Genomic DNA, 18847 nt, shown 5'->3' on the forward strand with positions numbered 1-18847 from the left:
TCAACTACTTATATTTTAAGTAACTCTATAGTTTATATAACTGGATAATGCTTTTCAAAATCCACTCTGCCAATCTCTGTCCTTTAACTGGTATATTTAGATCTTTTGTTTTAAATGAACTAATTTCTGCATTTAGAGTTTAAGTCTGCCATTTTATCTTATTTTTCATTTATTTTCTTTATCTCTTTCTGAGAATTACTTGAGTGCTCTTTAGAATTCCTTTCTGATTTATCTATAGTGCTTTTGAATGTATCTCTTAGAACTTAAGTTTTTTTAGTGATTGCTCTATGTATTACTATATATATCTTTATCTATATAGCTGATATCTACATGCATCATTTTACCAATTGAAGTGAAGTGTAGAAACTTTACCTCTCTTTAGTCTCTTTACTCTTCCTCACGTATAAAACACTTACATTAAAAAATTTTGTACACGTTTGAAAAGCACATTTGACATTGTTATAGCGTTTGCTTCAAATGGCAAAATAATTTAGGAAGCTCATTAAGAAAAGTATTTCCCCATATTTTTACTCTTTCCTTCTCTCTGAAGTTCCAGGATCCCTTTTTTTTTTTGAGATGGATTTTCACTTTTGTTGCCCAGGCTGGAGTGCAATGGCATGATCTTAGCTCATTGCAATATCTACCTCCTGGGTTCAAGCAATTATCTTGCCTCAGCCTCCCGAGTACCTGGGATTATAGGTGCCTACCACCACACCTGGCTAATTTTTTGTATTTTTAGTAGAGACGGGGTTTCACCATGTTAGCCAGGCTCGTTTTGAACTCCTGACGTCAGGTGACACACCTGTCTCGGCATCCCAAAGTGCTGGGATCACAGGTATGAGCCACCGTGCCCTCCCAAGATCCCTTCTTCTATCACTTCCTTTCTGTTTAGACAGCTACTTTTTAAGGGTAGGCCCACTGGTAACAAGTTCTCTTAATTTTCCTTTATCTGAGAATATCTCAATTTCATTCCTGAAGGATATTCTCCCTGAACACAGAATTCTGGGTTGACAGTTCTTTTCTTCCATCTCTTGGAAAATTATCATGCCACTTCCTTCTGGCCTCCATGATTTCTGATGAAAAATCTGTGATTCAAATGGTTCTTCCCTTATAGGTGTTTTTGTTGTTGTTGTTGTTTTTAGACGGAATTTCGTTCTTGTCACCCAGGCTGGAGTGCAGTGGTGTGACCTAGGCTCGCTGCAACCTTCACCTCCCGGGTTCAAGCAATTCTCCTGCCTCAGCCTCCAACTGGGATTACAGGCGCCTGCCACCATGCCCGGCTGATTTTTTTATATTTTTAGTAGACACAGGGTTTCACCATGTTGGGCAGTCTGGTCTCGAACTCCTGACTTCAGGTGATGCACCTGCCTCTGCCTCCCAAAGTGATGGGATTACAGGCATGAACCACTATGCCCAGCCGTTCTTCCCTTATAGGTAACAAGAAATTTATCTTTTGCTTCTTTCAAGATTTTTTTTTGGTATTTAGTGTTCAAAAATTTTACTATTATGTGTCTTGCTGTGGACTTCTGTGGATTTATGCCTTTTGGGATTTGCTAAGTTTCTGGCATCAGTGGGTTTATGCCTTTGGTCAAATTTGGTAACATGTCATTTACCTTTTGCTTCTTTCGAGATTTTTTTTTTTTTTATTTAGTGTTCAAAAATTTTACTGTGATGTGTCTTGCTGTGGACTTCTTTGGATTTATACTGTTTGGGATTTGCTCAGTTTCTGTCATGTGTGGGTTTATGCCTGTGACCAAATTTGGGAAATTTCTTACTAAATTATTTCTTTGAATACATTTTCAAGGCTTCCCATCTTTCTCCTCTTCTTCCAAGACACAACTGTTAAATATTTTATTGTAGTCCCACAAATCGTGAAGCTCTGTTCACTTGTTTTCCCCAGTCTACTCTTTGTTGTTCAGATTTGGTGATTTCTATTTGTTTTATCTTCAAGTTCGCTGATTTTTTTCTTTTGTCCCTTCCATTTTGTCTCTGGGGACAGGGGCTCCTAGGGTATCTAGCCCACTGAAGTACCTTACATTTCAGAATTTATAATTTTTGGTAGACTGCTAATGGCCCATATCCAGGGTCCACTAGCATCCTAAAAACCTATCTACTGAGTTTTACATTTTGGTTGTTCTATTTTTCAGTTCTAACATTTCCATTTGTTTCTTAATACCTTCGATTTTTTGCTAAGAGTTTCTGTTTTCTCATTTTAAAAAATCATGTTTGTGGCCGGGCGTGGTGGCTCCCGCCTGTAATCCCAGCACTTTGGGAGGCCTAGGCAGGAGGATCACAAGGTCAAGAGATCGAGACCATCCTGGCCAACATGGTGAAACCCCGTCTCCACTAAAAATACAAAAATTAGCTGGGCATCTCTACTAAAAATACAAACATTACTCAGGAGGCTGAGGAAGAAAAATCGCTTGAACCCAGGAGGCGGAGGTTGCAGTGAGCCGAAATTGAGCCACTGCACCGCAGCCTGGCGACAGAGCGAGACCCTGTCTCCAAATAATATAATTTAATAAAATAAAAATAAAATAAAATAAATAAAATAAATAAAAATCATGCTTGTAATTGCTCATTGAAACATTTTCATGATGGCTGTCAGAAAATCATTGTCAGATAATTCTAACAACTGTGTCATCTTAGTATTGGTGTGTGTTGATCGAATTTTTCCCTCAAGTTGAGATTTTCCCAGTTGTTGGTATAAGCAGTGATTTTAAATTCAATTTTGGACATTTTGGATATTAATTTATGAGACTCTGGATCGTATTTAAATCCTCTATTTAGCAGGCCTTCTTTATTACCATTCTGGTATAGAGAAAGGGACGCTGCAAGGTGGGGTTGAACGTCGTTACCTCCATGACACCTAAGGGAAAGCAGCACCTCTGCATTGCTAGGCAGCAGCAAGAATTCCAGCTCCTTTCTGGGTCTCTCCTGATACCACCTTGGTTGGTATCAGGCATGCACGATTACTACTCCCCGTGTAGCTTTCACCGACACTTTGGTAAGAAGACCCCGTTATTGCTGGGTGTGCAAAAATGTCCTGACTCTCCACCAGGCCTCTTCTGATGCCACACAGTGGGGAGCTGGAGGGGTGCTTCATTACCACTCCACAGTGATGACAGTTCCAGCTCCTCACTTAGCCTTCTATAATAATGCTTCAGCAAGGATTAAGAAGGAGGGAACGCTGTGGGTTTCTTGTTGTTGTTGTTGTTGTTAGTTTTTGTAGTGTGCAGTTGGAGTAGAGAAGTTCCTGCTTTACAGTTTTCTGTCTGAGTTTGCCCCTTTTTCTTTTTTTTTTTTTCTTGGTCCTTTTGCTAAAAAGAACAGACGTTTGGGGGACATTCTGGCCGTGTCTAATAGGCATTTCCAGTTTGCTGACGTCTTCAGCCCAAGACTGGGATATATGAGCAAAGAGAAAACCCAGGGTCTGGGCTGTGGCATTCCTGAGATCTCAAGGCCCCTAACCAGCCCGCTGCTCCTCTCCACCTTTCAGATTCATTTTATGTTTGTTTTATACACATGACCAAGGTTGCTGGCTATACCCAGCAGGAAGAATGCAGAGAAATACATCTATTCCATCTTTCCAGAATACAAAGTCCAAACATAGGTTTAAAAATATTTTGTTCAATTTTCCTGGTTATTCTCAATGGAGGCTGGTCTGCAATAAGCAGCTTTGTCATTACTGAAAGTAAAGACCTTGGTCATTAAAACAAACAAAAAATTTCTTGTAATTCACATTATTTGCTTTGATTTGTTCTTCATATACATAATTCCCTTAACTATTTCCTGAAGATACATCTCTATACAGTCCTCCAAAAAGAATGACAAAGAAACTGGAAAAATTCAGTGTTGAGAGCAAAAAATGCCAGTTAGAAAATGTATATCCTCATTGGGAATTACTAACAAAAATCCAACTGCTTTAAAAAAATGACATATGGATACTAAGGAGTAAAGTTGTAAAAAAAAAAAAAAATCTGACAGATGCTTTCAAAATTATTTATATAAAAGTACACAGACATATTCTAACCTATTTTTACCTTTGGCATAATGTAAAGGAAATATTCCATACACACAATAATTTTATCTAATAATGTATTGTGCAAAATTTCTCACAAAGATAAAAAGTTTCATACTGGCTATTAAGTTGATAATAAATGTACCTGATTTTTTTGACATTGAGATGAATTTCAATTCCACAGAAAAAAAGTCTTCATTGCAGTACTGTTTGTAAGAGAAAAGGACTTAAATCTACACATAAATGCCCATCAATAGAGAAACTGATGAAATAAACTATGGTACAGCAGTACAACGAAATACTATGCAGCAGTAAAAATGCTGGGAAACCTTCTGTGTACTGACAAAAAAAATCTCAAAAATACATTACTAAATGAAAAAAGCAAGTGTCTACAGCCTGTTTCACTTTGTATAAGGGGTGAAATGCATGGAATATTATGCAGCCATAAAAAGGATGAGTTCATGTCCTTTTCAGGGACATGGATGAAGCTGGAAACCTTCATTCTCAGCAAACTATCACAAGGACAACAAAACCAAACACTGCATGTTCTCACTCATAGGTGGGAACTAAACAATGAGAACACATGGACACATCACACACTGGGGGCCTGTCGGGGGTGGGGGGCTGCGGGAGGGATAGCATTGGGAGAAATGCCTAGTGTAAAGACAAGTTGATAGGTGCAGTAAACCAACATGGCACTTGTATACCTATGTAGAAAACCTGCACGGTGTACACATGCACCCTAGAACTTAATTTTTAAAAAAAGGGGGTGAAGTAAAGTTGCATATGCGTATTTGGTGGTATCTGCATAATGAAACAGAAATACAGAAACTAATAAGGTGATTAACTACGAGGCAGGGGAGAAAAGGGTCATAGGAACTGGCAGAAATGGAACCCCTGAATGTAAACATAGTCATACTACTTTGATTTTGGGACCATTTGAAACTATTGCCTACTTCAGATAAATCCTATAGGAAAGAAATTAGTTTAACTTTTCATTTTAAAACTGAATTTAAAACGCAATCCACAGTTCGAAATCCAGAAGACTGAAATGTTTGCCACGGGTTCTTGTGTCTTTCTGAATTGTGATCTGAGTCCTCACATGTGATCTCAGTCTTGCTGTGTTCTCTCACTGCAAACTGCAGTCCTACTATAGCCACATGTCTTCCAAATGCTAACACCATCAGTCCCATGAATCACAGAATCTTCTCATTGGAAGGGACTCCATCCTGTCATCCAATCCAGCCTCAGCCAGGCAAAAGGACAGGGATGGGTCAGCACAGCGTGATCACTACTTGCAAACACACAAGACAAAGCTACAGATGCCACTGATTTCTTCCCCTGACTAGATGGCCATTGTGGATGTCTCCTTCCTGAAAATGTACATACGGATCCACCAGTTGTCTGGAATCAATTTGGTAGCCATCTGAACGCTAAACATGCATTAGCTAATATCATAATCTAAGAGATGATTAAAATTCTAGGAATGGCAATTGTTCTGCCAAAGCTTCATTTAGAGAAAATCAGTTTTGGAAAAAATATTTCCCCTATGGGTCATTTTTCAAAATTAGCAGCCTGAATCAAAGAGAAAATGGCTAGTCAAACTCATTTATCTTCACAATAAAATAATGCGGCAAGGCAATGAATAGGCGAAGTCAGCAGAGAATTTCATTGATGTCCTTAATCAAAGGGTCAGTGCTATTCATTACCACATAAACATTGCTCATTTCCTTACATCCACTCTTGAGATATTTATTGCAGAGTTCAATTAAATATGATCACTTTCTCCCTTACTCTAACTTCAATAACCTGAAGGATAACTTCTTAAAATTTGAGAACCCAATAAATATTTTCATTTCCCTGCATTTTTAATAATCTAGAAAAACAGTGAAGATCAGTTAGGCAAAGTCACTACCATGTACATGAAACCTGACATTTCCTAATGAAAACAGAACTACCAATTTTCTCTACTGCAAACTAGCAACTGTTCCTTAAATATTTATAAACCAGACCTATTCCAATTTGGGTTTAACATATTGCACTGAATACTGGGCACTGAAGTCTGCAGCAATGTAATTCCAGTTTCTTCTCCTGTTCATTGGGAGGGAAAGGAGGACAGGGTGGCTGATGTACTGGTTAAGAATGCAGGCTCTAGAGTCTGAGTGCCTGGATTCAAGACCGGCTTGCACGGACTCTAATTGTGATTGGTCTTTGTGTCTCAGTGCTCTTAGCTATAAAACAGGAACAATAATAGTATCAAAGGGTTCGGAGGATTAATTAAAATAATTCATGGAAACTGTTTCACACAGCGCCTGGCCTAGTCACTGCCAGTAAAAATCATCTACTTTTATTACTCCCTTACATGTGCCTCATACTCCTGCTCAGCGGGATTCCTTGCTCCCTCATGAACGCACTGTGTGCTTCTGTCCTTCCGAGCCTCGTTCCTATTGTTCTGAGTATGGACCATGCAACTGCTTATTCCCTGGCCTGAGGAAATCTTCTTCCCCTCCAAGGCCCATCTCATTCTGATCCAGTTAACCATTATGACGTCCCCATTGGCTTGTACCTCCATTGCTCTTTGTTTGCAATTCTCTTATTAGATTTATTATATTAACCCTGACATCCATTACAGTAATTTATGACCCTGTCTCCTTCATGGATAAGGACTATGTCTTACTAGCCTATTTTGCGCTCTACAGTATTTAACAACCTGCAGAGTCATACTTAAAAAGCATTTATTGGATTTGAAAGAGTCCTGCTTACTTGTGAAAGTAAGCATAATATATCAACTACAACAGAAGCTCTCTCATAGGATATGTATAAAGATTGAATGAGATAATGCATGTAAAGGGCTACTAACAAGTTATTGTCTTATTATCAGCAGCTCCTATTTCTTGAATGTTTTATCACATGCCCAGCATTGTACTAAGGGCTTTACATGTGGGAACACCTTAAACCAGGGCTTGACATAATCATCTTTCATTCCCCTTGTACAGAGTAGATGAAATATAGGTATTTTTAAATGACTGTTGAAGAAAAATGGCTCTGATATGGCAAATTTAAAAGTATTTGAATTTTCTACGTTATTTAAAAGTTGACTTGATTAAATTAAAATTCCTAATACTTCATAGTACAGTTTTAAAAATTATTTATTTATTTTTTTAGAGATAGGGGTCTCATTATGTTGCCCAGGCTGGTCTTGAACTCCTGGGCTCAAGCAATCCTCCTGCCTCAGCTTCCCAAAGTGCTGGGATTACAGGTGTGAATGACACCACCCAGCCTACAGCATAGTTTTAAGCATCAAAATATTCCAATATTCTACAATGAATTCCTAGTTAGAAATAAAAATAAATAAATAAAGAAAACAGATTTAAAAAAAAGAAATTAAAAACACAGTAATTCGAGATCTGTAAATGGGATCTTGGAAATCCCAAAATTGAAGAGCAGTATTATGCAAATTTGTATCCAGTGCTCAGGACTATCAAGGGATGAAGGGTAAGAAAAATAGCTCTGGGAACTTCTGTACGCCTCAATCCCTTTGACTGTAAAATAGCCCAATAGCTGGAATCTATCTATTGCACCGGGTTGCTGTAAGGATTAAATCAGATTATGCCAGTAAAGTGATTAGAACATAGTAAAATAAAATATGTATTTATGTCATTTTTTTTATCATGAGATGCACCCAATTGTACTGTAAGTGAAGATCAAGGTGCATGGCATTAAGAACACAAATTTTCTAAAGCATCAAGTGTTCTAAATTCTTATCAGTGTGAAAATATTAGCAGGTTAGTTTTGTCTTCTCATTGCCATTTTAACAATTGACATGGGCATCAGTAGGGAGTGAAAGGCTGGGCGCGGTGGCTCACACCTGTAATTCCAGCGCTTTGGGAGGCCGAGGCAAGTGGATCACCTGAGGTCAGGAGTTCGAGACCACCTTGGCCAATATGGTGAAATCCCATTTCTACTAAAAATCAAAAATTAGCTGGAGTGGTGGCGTACCCCAGTAATCCCAGCTGAGGTGGGAGAACTGCTTGAGCCTGGAAGGCAGAGGCTGCAGTGAGCCGAGATCACACCACTGTACTCCAGTCTGGACAACAGAGACCCCGTCTCAAAAAAAAAAAAAAAAAAAAAGTAGTGAAAGTCCCAGAAAGGCCTCAGAATGGAGAATGTAAAAGCCTAGATAAGCTACAAAGAATTAGTTCATTTTCTAAAATAAATTTCTTCAGGAATTAAAATGCATACTTCAGCTCCCACACATATATCATTGTCAAGTTAAATAAAAAAAACAAATTATTAGATTTTTGTGCAGTGCTTTCTTTTATATTTAATAGATAAAATTTTAATTTGTTTTTCTGTTCACTTTAGTTTTTGATAGTGGTAAAATGAGGAATTAAAGCAGCAAAGATTTGAAAGGCAAAATGTCACAATATAGGACACAAATTGTGTCTTCTTTTTCAAAGCATGGTTATGTAAGACAGTTAATAAAAACATAAAATATATCAAAAGAATCATTTAAACCAAATGTAAAAATAGATTTAAAGCTCCTTCTGATGAGTCCAGTTTCCTAGTACCACACTGTGAATCTCTTTAAATATAAAGACACACAAAGCTGGAAATTTTAAAATATGACGACACAGATGGAAACTAAAAATGCTTTGCAATGATTCATATGCGTAATCCACTGCACTTATAAGCATTTCCTTTTTCAAATTTGTATTTGTAAAGGCACCAAAATAATCAGTTTCTCAGAATAACTCCAAGGCATTAATGAGATTTCCTACCAAAAAAAATTACTCCCAAGACTAAAAGCCTAAGTATGCATGTCATCTGCTTTTTCTCAGTACAATCCGGGCTTTGACTGCTGTATGTATGGAGATAAAAAAAGACAGAGGCCGACCCCCGGTGCTCTTTAGTCCAGACATGGAGTTGTTCATATAGAATAGCATGCTTTGAACCTCTAGATTCCACTGTGTAGTAAAAAACTACTGTCTAATAGTAATACTCTTGTTGAACAGGATGACATATTTAAGGCACTTACTTTCAAAGTAAAATTGAAGAGACTGACTTATTGCCAAAGTTTAATTTTGCCTAGTAAAGATATTAAGGAAAACAACTATCATATATTATAATTAATAATTTATGAAGGAAGGGACATTTTAATACTTCCAAGAATAGGAAGGCCATAATTTCAAAATAATGGCCAGTTTTGTGAATTAAATAAACTTTGAGTTCAACTCTTTATAGTGTTCTTATCTTTCCCATGTGGATAGGACTATAAAATGTTTATCACAGATCAGCACCATCTGTGATCCAGCACTTGGCAATCACTAACAGAGGACACAAAATGTGTCAGAAATCCTGACAGAAATAATGTAGAATTATTGTCTACAATTATCCTGTAGAAATAATGTCTACAATTAGGGTATCCAATTTTTTTTTTTTTTTTTTTTTTTTGAGATGGAGTCTCGCTCTGTCGCCCAGGCTGGAGTGCAGTGGCTGGATCTCAGCTCACTGCAAGCTCTGCCTCCCGGGTTTACGCCATTCTCCTGCCTCAGCCTCCCGAGTAGCTGGGACTACAGGCGCCCACCACCTCGCCCGGCTAGTTTTTTGTATTTTTAGTAGAGACGGGGTTTCACCATGTTAGCCAGGATGGTCTCGATCTCCTGACCTTGTGATCCGCCCGTCTCGGCCTCCCAAAGTGCTGGGATTACACGCTTGAGCCACCGCGCCCGGCCAGGGTATCCATTTTTTATTTAATACAGTTAAAACAAAAGAAAATGGCAATATCTCCTTTACATAAAGCAATCTGTTTTAATAGAAATTTCAAATGTTAAGTATATGACTATATTATCAATGTCTAAATGTTTTTATTCTCCTTGATAAACATAGTAGTAGAAATGGCTGAATCAATAAAGTTGGACCTAAACATCATTTTTCTACTCCTTTGTTAGAATAAATGTTCAGAATATTTACTGGAAAACAGCCTCCAAAATAGTTGTTTATATGTCAGTAGTCTTTTGAAGCATTCAAAGGGCAACGAATTTTCGCATTATGAACATGGATACTCACAGCATTCTTTAGATATATGTGTCAAATAGACATTAGCTGTGCATTATGAAAAGTGAAATGGATAGAAAAAGGCAAAGATTAGAAAAGAGACACCTGGCCAGGCGCAGTGGTGCATGCCTGTAATCCCAGCTACTCGGGAGGCTGAGGCAACAGAATCGCTTGAACCTGGCAGGCAGAGGTTGCAGTGAGCTGAGGTTGTGCCACTGCACTCCGCCTGAGTGACACAGTGAAACTCTGTCTCCCGGCCGGGCGCGGTGGCTCAAGCGTGTAATCCCAGCACTTTGGGAGGCCGAGACGGGCGGATCACGAGGTCAGGAGATCGAGACCATCCTGGCTAACACGGTGAAACCCCGTCTCTACTAAAAAATACAAAAAATTAGCCGGGCGAGGTGGCGGGCGCCTGTAGTCCCAGCTACTCGGGAGGCTGAGGCAGGAGAATGGCGTAAACCCGGGAGGCGGAGCTTGGAGGCTGAGGCAGGAGAATGGCATAAACCCAGGAGGCGGAGCTTGCAGTGAGCTGAGATCCGGCCACCGCACTCCAGCCTGGGCGACAGAGCGAGACTCCGTCTCAAAAAAAAAAAAAAATAAAAGAAACTCTGTCTCCCAAAAAAAAAAAAAAAAAAAGAGAGAAGAGAAGAGAGAAAAGAGACATCTAACTATTGCTTCATTATATATTCTTAGTGGCTAAATTAAAATAATAAATATGCCTTAAAACCAATTTTTTTGGACTCCCATTCACTTTAATAAAATTGGAATATTTGATTAAGGAAATTCTATCCAAATTTGTTCACAAAATGACATTCAATAGCTGGACCCTTCTGTGAAAAATGAACATAATGGGAAAACAAGAAATAAATAAACTACCTGAACTAATTTTATTTTTGGAGGAATTTTTACAGGTAATGTTAAAACTACTACCACCCACTACTAGGATGCAATATGGCTAAAATGCTAAAAGAATTAAAGTGAGAGTACATAAATACATTACCTATAAAATTAGCCCATATGCTCAAATTACTCGAAGCAGAATGTGAAATTTTACATTTTTATATTTAAAAATCTTGGCTAGAATGTATCTTTGATGGTACTAATAGACTTTGAAACTCTAAGCTTTTAAGAACAGCACGGTGAAGTAGCACAGACTTTGAGGCAGACTATGTTTGCACCCTGGTTCCAAAACTTACTAACTGTGTGAAACTGGACTTATTACTTAATCTCTCTGTACCCCAGAGTCCTTATCTCTAAAATTCGAATAATAAGAGTACCTTTCTCACAGGGTAGGGAGATTAAATGAGATAACATATTTAAGGCACTTAGAAAAGGGACTTGCAAATATGCTCATTATTATTAATTATTATTACTATTATTTACTCTCAGACACTCAAAAAACGTACTGTACATATGGAAGATTATCAAAAGAATTCAACATAGTTTAAAGTGTCTTATTTATAAATTCTGACATACAGAATTTCATCAGATGAGAAATGTTCAGAGTTCAGAGGTAAGTAAAAACAAAATGAGTAATTGCAAAGACAGTGTCTTTCACAATAAAAGGTTATCAGTTTTCTCCATCAAAACAAGAAACATTAAGGTCTGTATTCTGGAAGCCTAGCAGGAAGCCTGAGCAAGAATGCTCTCCTCGGAAAGGGAAACTCACCCCTTGTTCATCCAGTTTCATGAGCTGCTCTGTGACCTTGGGCGTGTTGAAGGCCAACCGCAGGCACTGGACATTGAGCTCGGGAACCACGTGCTCCAGCACTTCTTTGAGAGGCAGGCCTCTGGCCGTTGAGTGCTTGGCTGTTGACGGAATGGCATCCTCCAGGACCGAACCTCTCAGTGTCATGAGCTGCAAGAGAGACAGGTGCTGTGGTGAGGCTTCTGGGATGTGAGATGCCTGAACATATGTACATGCACTACAGGCCTGGACTGTGGGGCTCCTCACAGAGCTAGGGAATGATTTTTGATGGGTAAAGTCAGTGAGGGAGAAACAATGAGAGAAGTGATGTAGGATACTGTCATATGAAAAATGAAACCAATGCTTTCAAGACAAGGATGGGTCCAAAGGAGCACATAATGAAGACTTCTGAGGATATTTATTTAAAGACCAAAAATAACATTTCCTTAAAGAGATCAGTAAAGATCAAGGTCTCTATATGGCTATACAATGTCACTATGCATACTAATTAGGAAATTAAGAAGGCAGAATCCCAGAGCAATGTCTGAAGAACAAATACTTAGAGTTCGGATGCTATACTTCTTTGAATTGTAAAAAGGGAGAGAGAAAGTTTTAAACTTCATAATGCATGGCTGACAAGCATAAACTATACATGTCACCAAATGCTGCTGCCACTGAGCAATCATCACCATCAGTACAGCAGCACAGGCAACAGCAGCTGAAGTTACTTTAGATTTTCTCTTATTTCTTAAAATATTTTCCCTTCTTAAAATGCCCACCATTAATACCTTAACCAAAGACATTTTCCTACGTAATGATGATGTGTTGGAGAAAAGTTAACCAGAGATGAAGCCTAAAGTAGTCTTAATTTCCAAAAATGTCTACAAGGCAAAGTTGTTAACATAATTTAAATAGTGTATGGAGAAAGAAGAGAAAACCCATCAAGCTGAATACATTTCCAGTTAGCAACAGGAGCTACAAAAGCTAGTGGAGTGCATGTTGGAGACTGACTGTCAAAAATGAGGGTAAGAGGTCAGAAAGACACAATGCAATCTCAGAAGGACAAGTATATCCAACAAAGCATAACAAGGTCAGGTCCTTAGACAGTCCAAAGGCAGAGAAAGGATCACAGTTGCTCAGGGCATAAAGAAAGGCCCCATCGAAAGGGATGGTTTTAGGAAGTGGCCATGAAATAGAGGAACAATTTCTACAACAAGAAAATGTCAAGAGAGAACATGAGCAAAGGTATGGAGATTGGAAATAAAGGGAGTAAGTGAGAAGGAGTGATTACTGTAGATGGACACAAGCAGAGTACAGGGAGAAATGGATGATGCAGCTGTGAGCTGGGGGTGCACAGAAGACCCTGAGCTGACTGAGTGGTACACACCTCATCGGGCTCCTACAGGTCAGCTCAGGATGTGTTCGTAGGGGGATGATGTGTACTCAGAAATTAAGTTGCAAATAAGATGAACTGTGAGAGGAAGCAACTGGAGGCAGAGAATGTAGTTAGAATGGAGGCCCTAGCAGTCTTCAGGCAAACTAGGCATGACTTAGGATTCGCAAGGAAATGGAAACCAAAGGAAGAATCACCAGGGAAGTAAAATCTAGAATCTAGAACATGGGTGTCCAATATTTTGGCTTTCTTGCACCACACTGGAAGAAGAAGAATTGTCTTGGGCTACACATAAAATACACCAATCGCTGATGAGCTAAAAAAAAAAAAAATCACAAAAAAAACTCATAATGTTTTAAGAAAGTTTATGAATTTGTGTTGGGCCACATTCAAAACTGTCCTGGGCCACATGTGGCCCTCGGGCCGTGGGTTGGACAAGCTTGATCTGTAACATTTGCCCACAGATGGGGTCAAGGCAGATGGGAGAAGAAAAAGCAAAATTTATCAACGTCTTATTCTCAATACGGGAAAAAGGTAATAGAAATATTTGCAGTCTATTCATTTGATGAGCATCTTTTTTCTTTCATTATAAACAATTTCTTCTCAAGTAACAAGTAAAAATTATTTTCCTATTAATGTATAATTTGACACAAATGGTTTTTATTTTGTTTTTACATCATGGAAAATGGCTAACTCAGTTATTTGACTCTTTTCTTCATGAGATAATATACAGCTTGAAATAGGGAGCCACAAAGGCTAGGGGTATTCTCAATTTAGAAGCTAAGACCAAATTCGAGTCATTGCATCCTGAGCCACAGAAAGCGGCTCACTCATGAAAGCCAAAGCGGATGAGAAAAAGAATGGCTCATTTTTTACATCCGAATCACTAGTATTACTGATATTTTTCTTAATGACTTCCAGAAACAAGAATGAAGTGAGTCTTCGTAAGTCCTCGTGTTCCTATGCTTAAAAACACTCACATGCCATAAAATTTTGCTCATAAACAAACTGCCATGCCTACAAAGGTATGTATCTTCTTTTATGTTTTGCAATGTTTATTTATACTAAAATGAAAGAGAGTTGTTTGTATTTCTGTTATCTTGCTGCCGCTTACTGAAGTCACCAGAGTCTCACTGTCATGTTTTCTTTTATCTTGCCATATTTATCTGCATGAGAAATTAGCAACATGAGAAGTCTCTGATACAAATTAAATCTTATTTCATTTGTATCAAGTAAATAGGTTTCAGTGAAAAGAGTGAAGGAACTATCTCTCAAAGTCCAGGAGCTACAGACCAGGACCAATATCTGGAAACATTTCTATCAAAAGTCTTATACAATATTACCATTAAACCAAATTTAGGGATTATTTATTACTAGAAAGAAAAAAATTATACAAAACCTAGTGGCAATTAATTACGTAAACATTAGAGGGAGGAAGGAAGAAAGGAAGGGAGGAAAAGGAGGAAAGACATGGAGAAAGGGACGAAAGGAGACAGGGAAGGAGGGAAGCGAGAAATAGGGAAGCAAGGCACCATTTGACACATCAGGCACATTGTACTGAACAACTCAGACAGAAGTCCCACGCTCATGGGGCCTGCACTCCAGTGGAGAGATTAAAAGCAAACAAAATGACTAAGTACAACAGAGAAGACAGCGTTAAGTATTAATGAAAAATAAAGCATTTAATTGGATATGAAATGGGAGGGGAGTAGAAATTTTAGATTCAGTGGTCAAGGAAAGCCTCCGTGGTTTCTGAGTAAAGGCCAGATGGAGATGAGGCAGCCTGATGGAGAACACAGCAGTGGGGAGGAATGACGGGCATCTGAGCCCTGAGGCAGAGGTGTCCTGAGGTGGCCCAGGGAGGAAGGAGGCCAGTGTGGCAGGAAAAGACTGAGCCAAGGGGAGTTATCAGCGATGAGGTGCAGAGAGATAACCGGGAAGCAGATGTGCATGATCTCCTAGGCTAGCAAGGACAGTGGCTGTTTCTCAGAGGGAGATGAGGAAGCTTTCAAGGATTTTGAACTGAGGAATGACAAGATCTGAATGACATTTCAAAGGAACACTTTGGGTCAAAAGAAAGCAAGGTTTCAGCATAGAAGCAGGGAGACCCGTTCTCAGAGCAAGACCAGGACCAGGACTGGGCGGTGAGGGTGGGAGAAGTAGTTGAGCTCTGGGCATACTATGAAGACAAAATGAACAAGCGTTGCTGACAGACCAGATCTCAGGGTCAGGAGGCAGAAGATGGGAATAAAGTGTGGCTTTCACGGTTTCTGACCTGAGAAAACGTAATAATAAGAGTTGTCATGAATTGAACATTAATTTGAATGTAAAAAACAAGTGGTAATGGTTTTTTTTGAACACTTGACTTGAACCTTTCAGTCAAAGGCTAAGGAAACAGACCCAAGGGACACAACTTATTCAAATGGGTTAGCTGGAGAACAGAATCTTATGACCACAGAACACAAGTAGAACATTTTGGGTCAAGGGAGTAAAGCAGAAAGAACAGAGGTGGGAAAGGTAAGAGTCGGTGTGGTTCACAGACCATAGCAGAATTTAGGACAGATACTCAGGTAGGAGACAGGGGCTGGGATCAGATGTGGACAGCCTGCAAGACATGCTGAGAAGGGAAGCTCATGGAAACCAGTGACAGCATCTGACTGAGAAAGAAAGAACTGCAGGAAACTTTAATCTCTGGCATGAAGGATGGGATGAATAAGTGACAAGGAAATGAATTTAGGTGGATAAAAAAATAACACAGAAAAGGAAGAATATGATGGGAATTTAAATCAGAGTGGCCTTGGGAAGGGAAAAAGAAGATAATGGGAAAGACAAAAATACTTGGAAGTAAGATAACCGAGTATCACTAAAAACTGGTAAGAATGGCCAGGTGTGATGGCTCACGCCTATAATCCCAGCACTTTGGGAGGCCAAGGCGGGCGGATCACCCAAGGTTGGGAGTTCGAGACCAGCCAGACCAACATGGAGAAATCTTGTCTCTAGTAAAAATACAAAATTAGCTGGGAGTAGTGGCACATGCCTGTAATCCCAGCTACTCGGGAGGCTGAGGCAGGAGAATCGCTTGAACCCGGGAGGCGGAGGTTGCAGTGAGCCGCGATCGCCATTGCACTCCAGCCTGGGTAACAAGGGCAAAAATCTGTCTCAAAAACAAACAAACAAAACTGGTAGGATCTGGGAAGCTACAGAGGAGTAACTACGTGCATACAACTCCAAAACATAGAACGTGATGTTCTTCGTGCCTTTGTGCTCAACAAAAGAATTTACACCACTTAATTATTAGCTTTGCCATGGAGAAAAAGCACATGAGAGTATGTTAGTTCATTTCTCTCTGGCCAGTGTAAACAACACATTAGATATTTAAGTCTTGTCTTTAAAAGTCCTATATTTAATTTCCCCGGAGTTCAGGCTTGGGAACAATTATTTAGTGATGCCAACCCCAGAAACTTGCTTTGCATTGAATGGGGGAAATGAAGCCAAATGCCCTATTTAAACTAGTTTCAAAACTATTATTTTCTAGATGACTCAAGGGTATTAAGTATTAATGCATAACAAAAATCCTAAAGTGAATTAGCAGCTGAGAGGCAGTAAATTGATAAGTGGCCCAGTTATACAGCTTTACAAGGAAAATGGAGAACCTCATAGTCCCAAACTTGTTCACAGGTTTTTTTAAAAAAATGCTGTGTGGGTTCTTTTTATTTTTCCATGTCTTTTTTTTTTTAAGCCCAAATTTCATTTTAAAATAAAAACTCATACATTGGGTATATTTAGATTCCTAAAGAGCACTAACAGCCTGTTTCACTTACAACTAGATAGCCCCTGGTTCAAAGAATCCACCTTCTAGGTCTCAGACAATGGGTCCCAAAGATAGTGGACTTCCTCCACTCTGATAGTGGAAGAAATCAAGAGTCTCTCTCCCTCCTTCTTCTTGGGCGAAGATATGAGCTCAGAAAGAGCTTGGAAGAGTGAATTAAGTCTTCGGTGGCCTTCTCTTATCCCTAATACCCTGGCTCCTCAAGTTGGCTTGGTGCTTTCCAGTAGCCCTAAGAAGGATACACAATATCCCACTGGGGATTCTGAGGGCTCCAATTTCCTTGGGTCACACTTAACGGATATATCTTTCTCTGAATCAAAACTCCTCATTCGTAGATTGCATCTATTCAGAGTCTGATGAAAAGAAGGGATCCAGATCTAACCATCTTGTCCACCTCCATCTCCACCAGAATAAATGAAAGGGGACTTTGCTTATTCCAAAGACATCTATAACCATGTGCTATTAAATTTAATTGCTTTGCTACTGCTACTATTTGCTTTTTTTCCCCCCATTTCAGTTAAACCTCAAATCTCTCTCATTTGCTACTTACCTCACTAGTTCTAAAAATTATCCGGTAGTTGTACGGAGATCCATTTTCTTTCATTTCATCTGGTTTTTCCCTTCGAATGCTCACAGCCACTGGACCAAGATTCTCATCAGCCCCAAAATAGTTCCAGTGTTCTTAGGTAAAATAAGACAAAGCAAGGTTAGAAAATCTACCTAACACTTTGAAAATGGTACATTCTGCTCAGTATTTAAGGTCGTCACTCAGAAATTATATCAATAAAATGTAAACATTTAACAAATATTAATATTCTTCAATTAGTTATAAAAACAAAGACTTGGCTACACAGGTTTAGTTCCAGAGTAGGTAACGCTGACCACAGGTAGCCTGTTGAGTTTTTCACTACTCTACAGATTACTACACCATTTCTCAAAATAAATTTGTATTTTCTCCCTCTCTCCCACCATTTAAATAGGCTACATTTGTACGTGCTGCCTTGTCTAAGAGAAGGCTTGTGCCAGGGCTTTTTAGTTTTTGTTTTTCAAAAAAATTCTAAACATATTAAGAACAGAGTTTGAAGAAAGGGGGATTCCACCAGATTAAAAAAGATATCCCTGGATTGGAGAGAGAGATGTGTGCTGCGAGTCACTGGGCAGCACTCTGCTCCCAAGAAGCCTACGTATGGTGGAGTAGGAGCTCAGAGGAAAGAGCTTCACAGTGCCCCAGGGAGGCAGGACTCAGGGCTCTGGGCCACAGCATAGATCCCACAGTGCAGGGCTAATGTAACTTGTGTGGCCAGGTGACTGATGAGCCTAGGGCCTCTCTTCAATGTTCTGGCCTTTTGCCCAAGGCCCCACACCTTAGCACAAGCCTCCAAAGGACTGGCGCTGAATTTACCTTCCTCTTGACGAAGAGAAAGATGGGGATCAAAATTAAGTTAATTTATAGAAAACACTGAAAAGTGGTATTTACTGTGCATATACATCTTTTAAAAATTTAGACTGTTGATATATACATGAGATGTTCACAGATGAAGTCCACAAAACATGAAAATATATGAAAAACTAGAACAGATCATTTGTTTTTCAAACCTCCAAAATGCTTAATTTACATTATTGTATTTCACTTATATCTGACACGGCTAAATGATTGCATTGTGACATAACATCTCATTATCACACAAAACGAATACACACTTGAAAATACATGTTATTTCCATACAAAATATAAGTATTTGAAAATCCATGAGAATAATAAGAAAAAACAGCATAAATGTTGAATCATGTAGTTTAAAATTAAGTAATGCATACGAAAATACTTTGCAGGTACGAAAGCACGATTACAAAAGCTACAAT

At 39.0% G+C, this 18847-nt stretch overlaps 1 protein-coding gene across 15 annotated transcripts in view; it reads right to left on the reverse strand.

The window, feature by feature from the left end:
• LOC105494308 (signal induced proliferation associated 1 like 1) overlaps positions 1-18847 on the reverse strand; it is a 410938-nt gene that overhangs the window by 100401 nt on the left and 291690 nt on the right. For all 15 annotated transcript variants that reach the window (XM_071099945.1, XM_071099943.1, XM_071099944.1 and 12 more), the window contains 2 exons: positions 17538-17668; positions 11748-11936 (listed from right to left, as the gene is read on the reverse strand). In XM_071099945.1, the coding sequence (XP_070956046.1) occupies positions 11748-11936; positions 17538-17668 (320 nt within the window). The remainder of the gene's footprint in view (positions 1-11747; positions 11937-17537; positions 17669-18847) is intronic.

The sequence above is a fragment of the Macaca nemestrina genome, chromosome 7 (assembly GCF_043159975.1).
Source record: "Macaca nemestrina isolate mMacNem1 chromosome 7, mMacNem.hap1, whole genome shotgun sequence".
NCBI classification, from domain to species: Eukaryota; Metazoa; Chordata; class Mammalia; order Primates; family Cercopithecidae; genus Macaca; species Macaca nemestrina.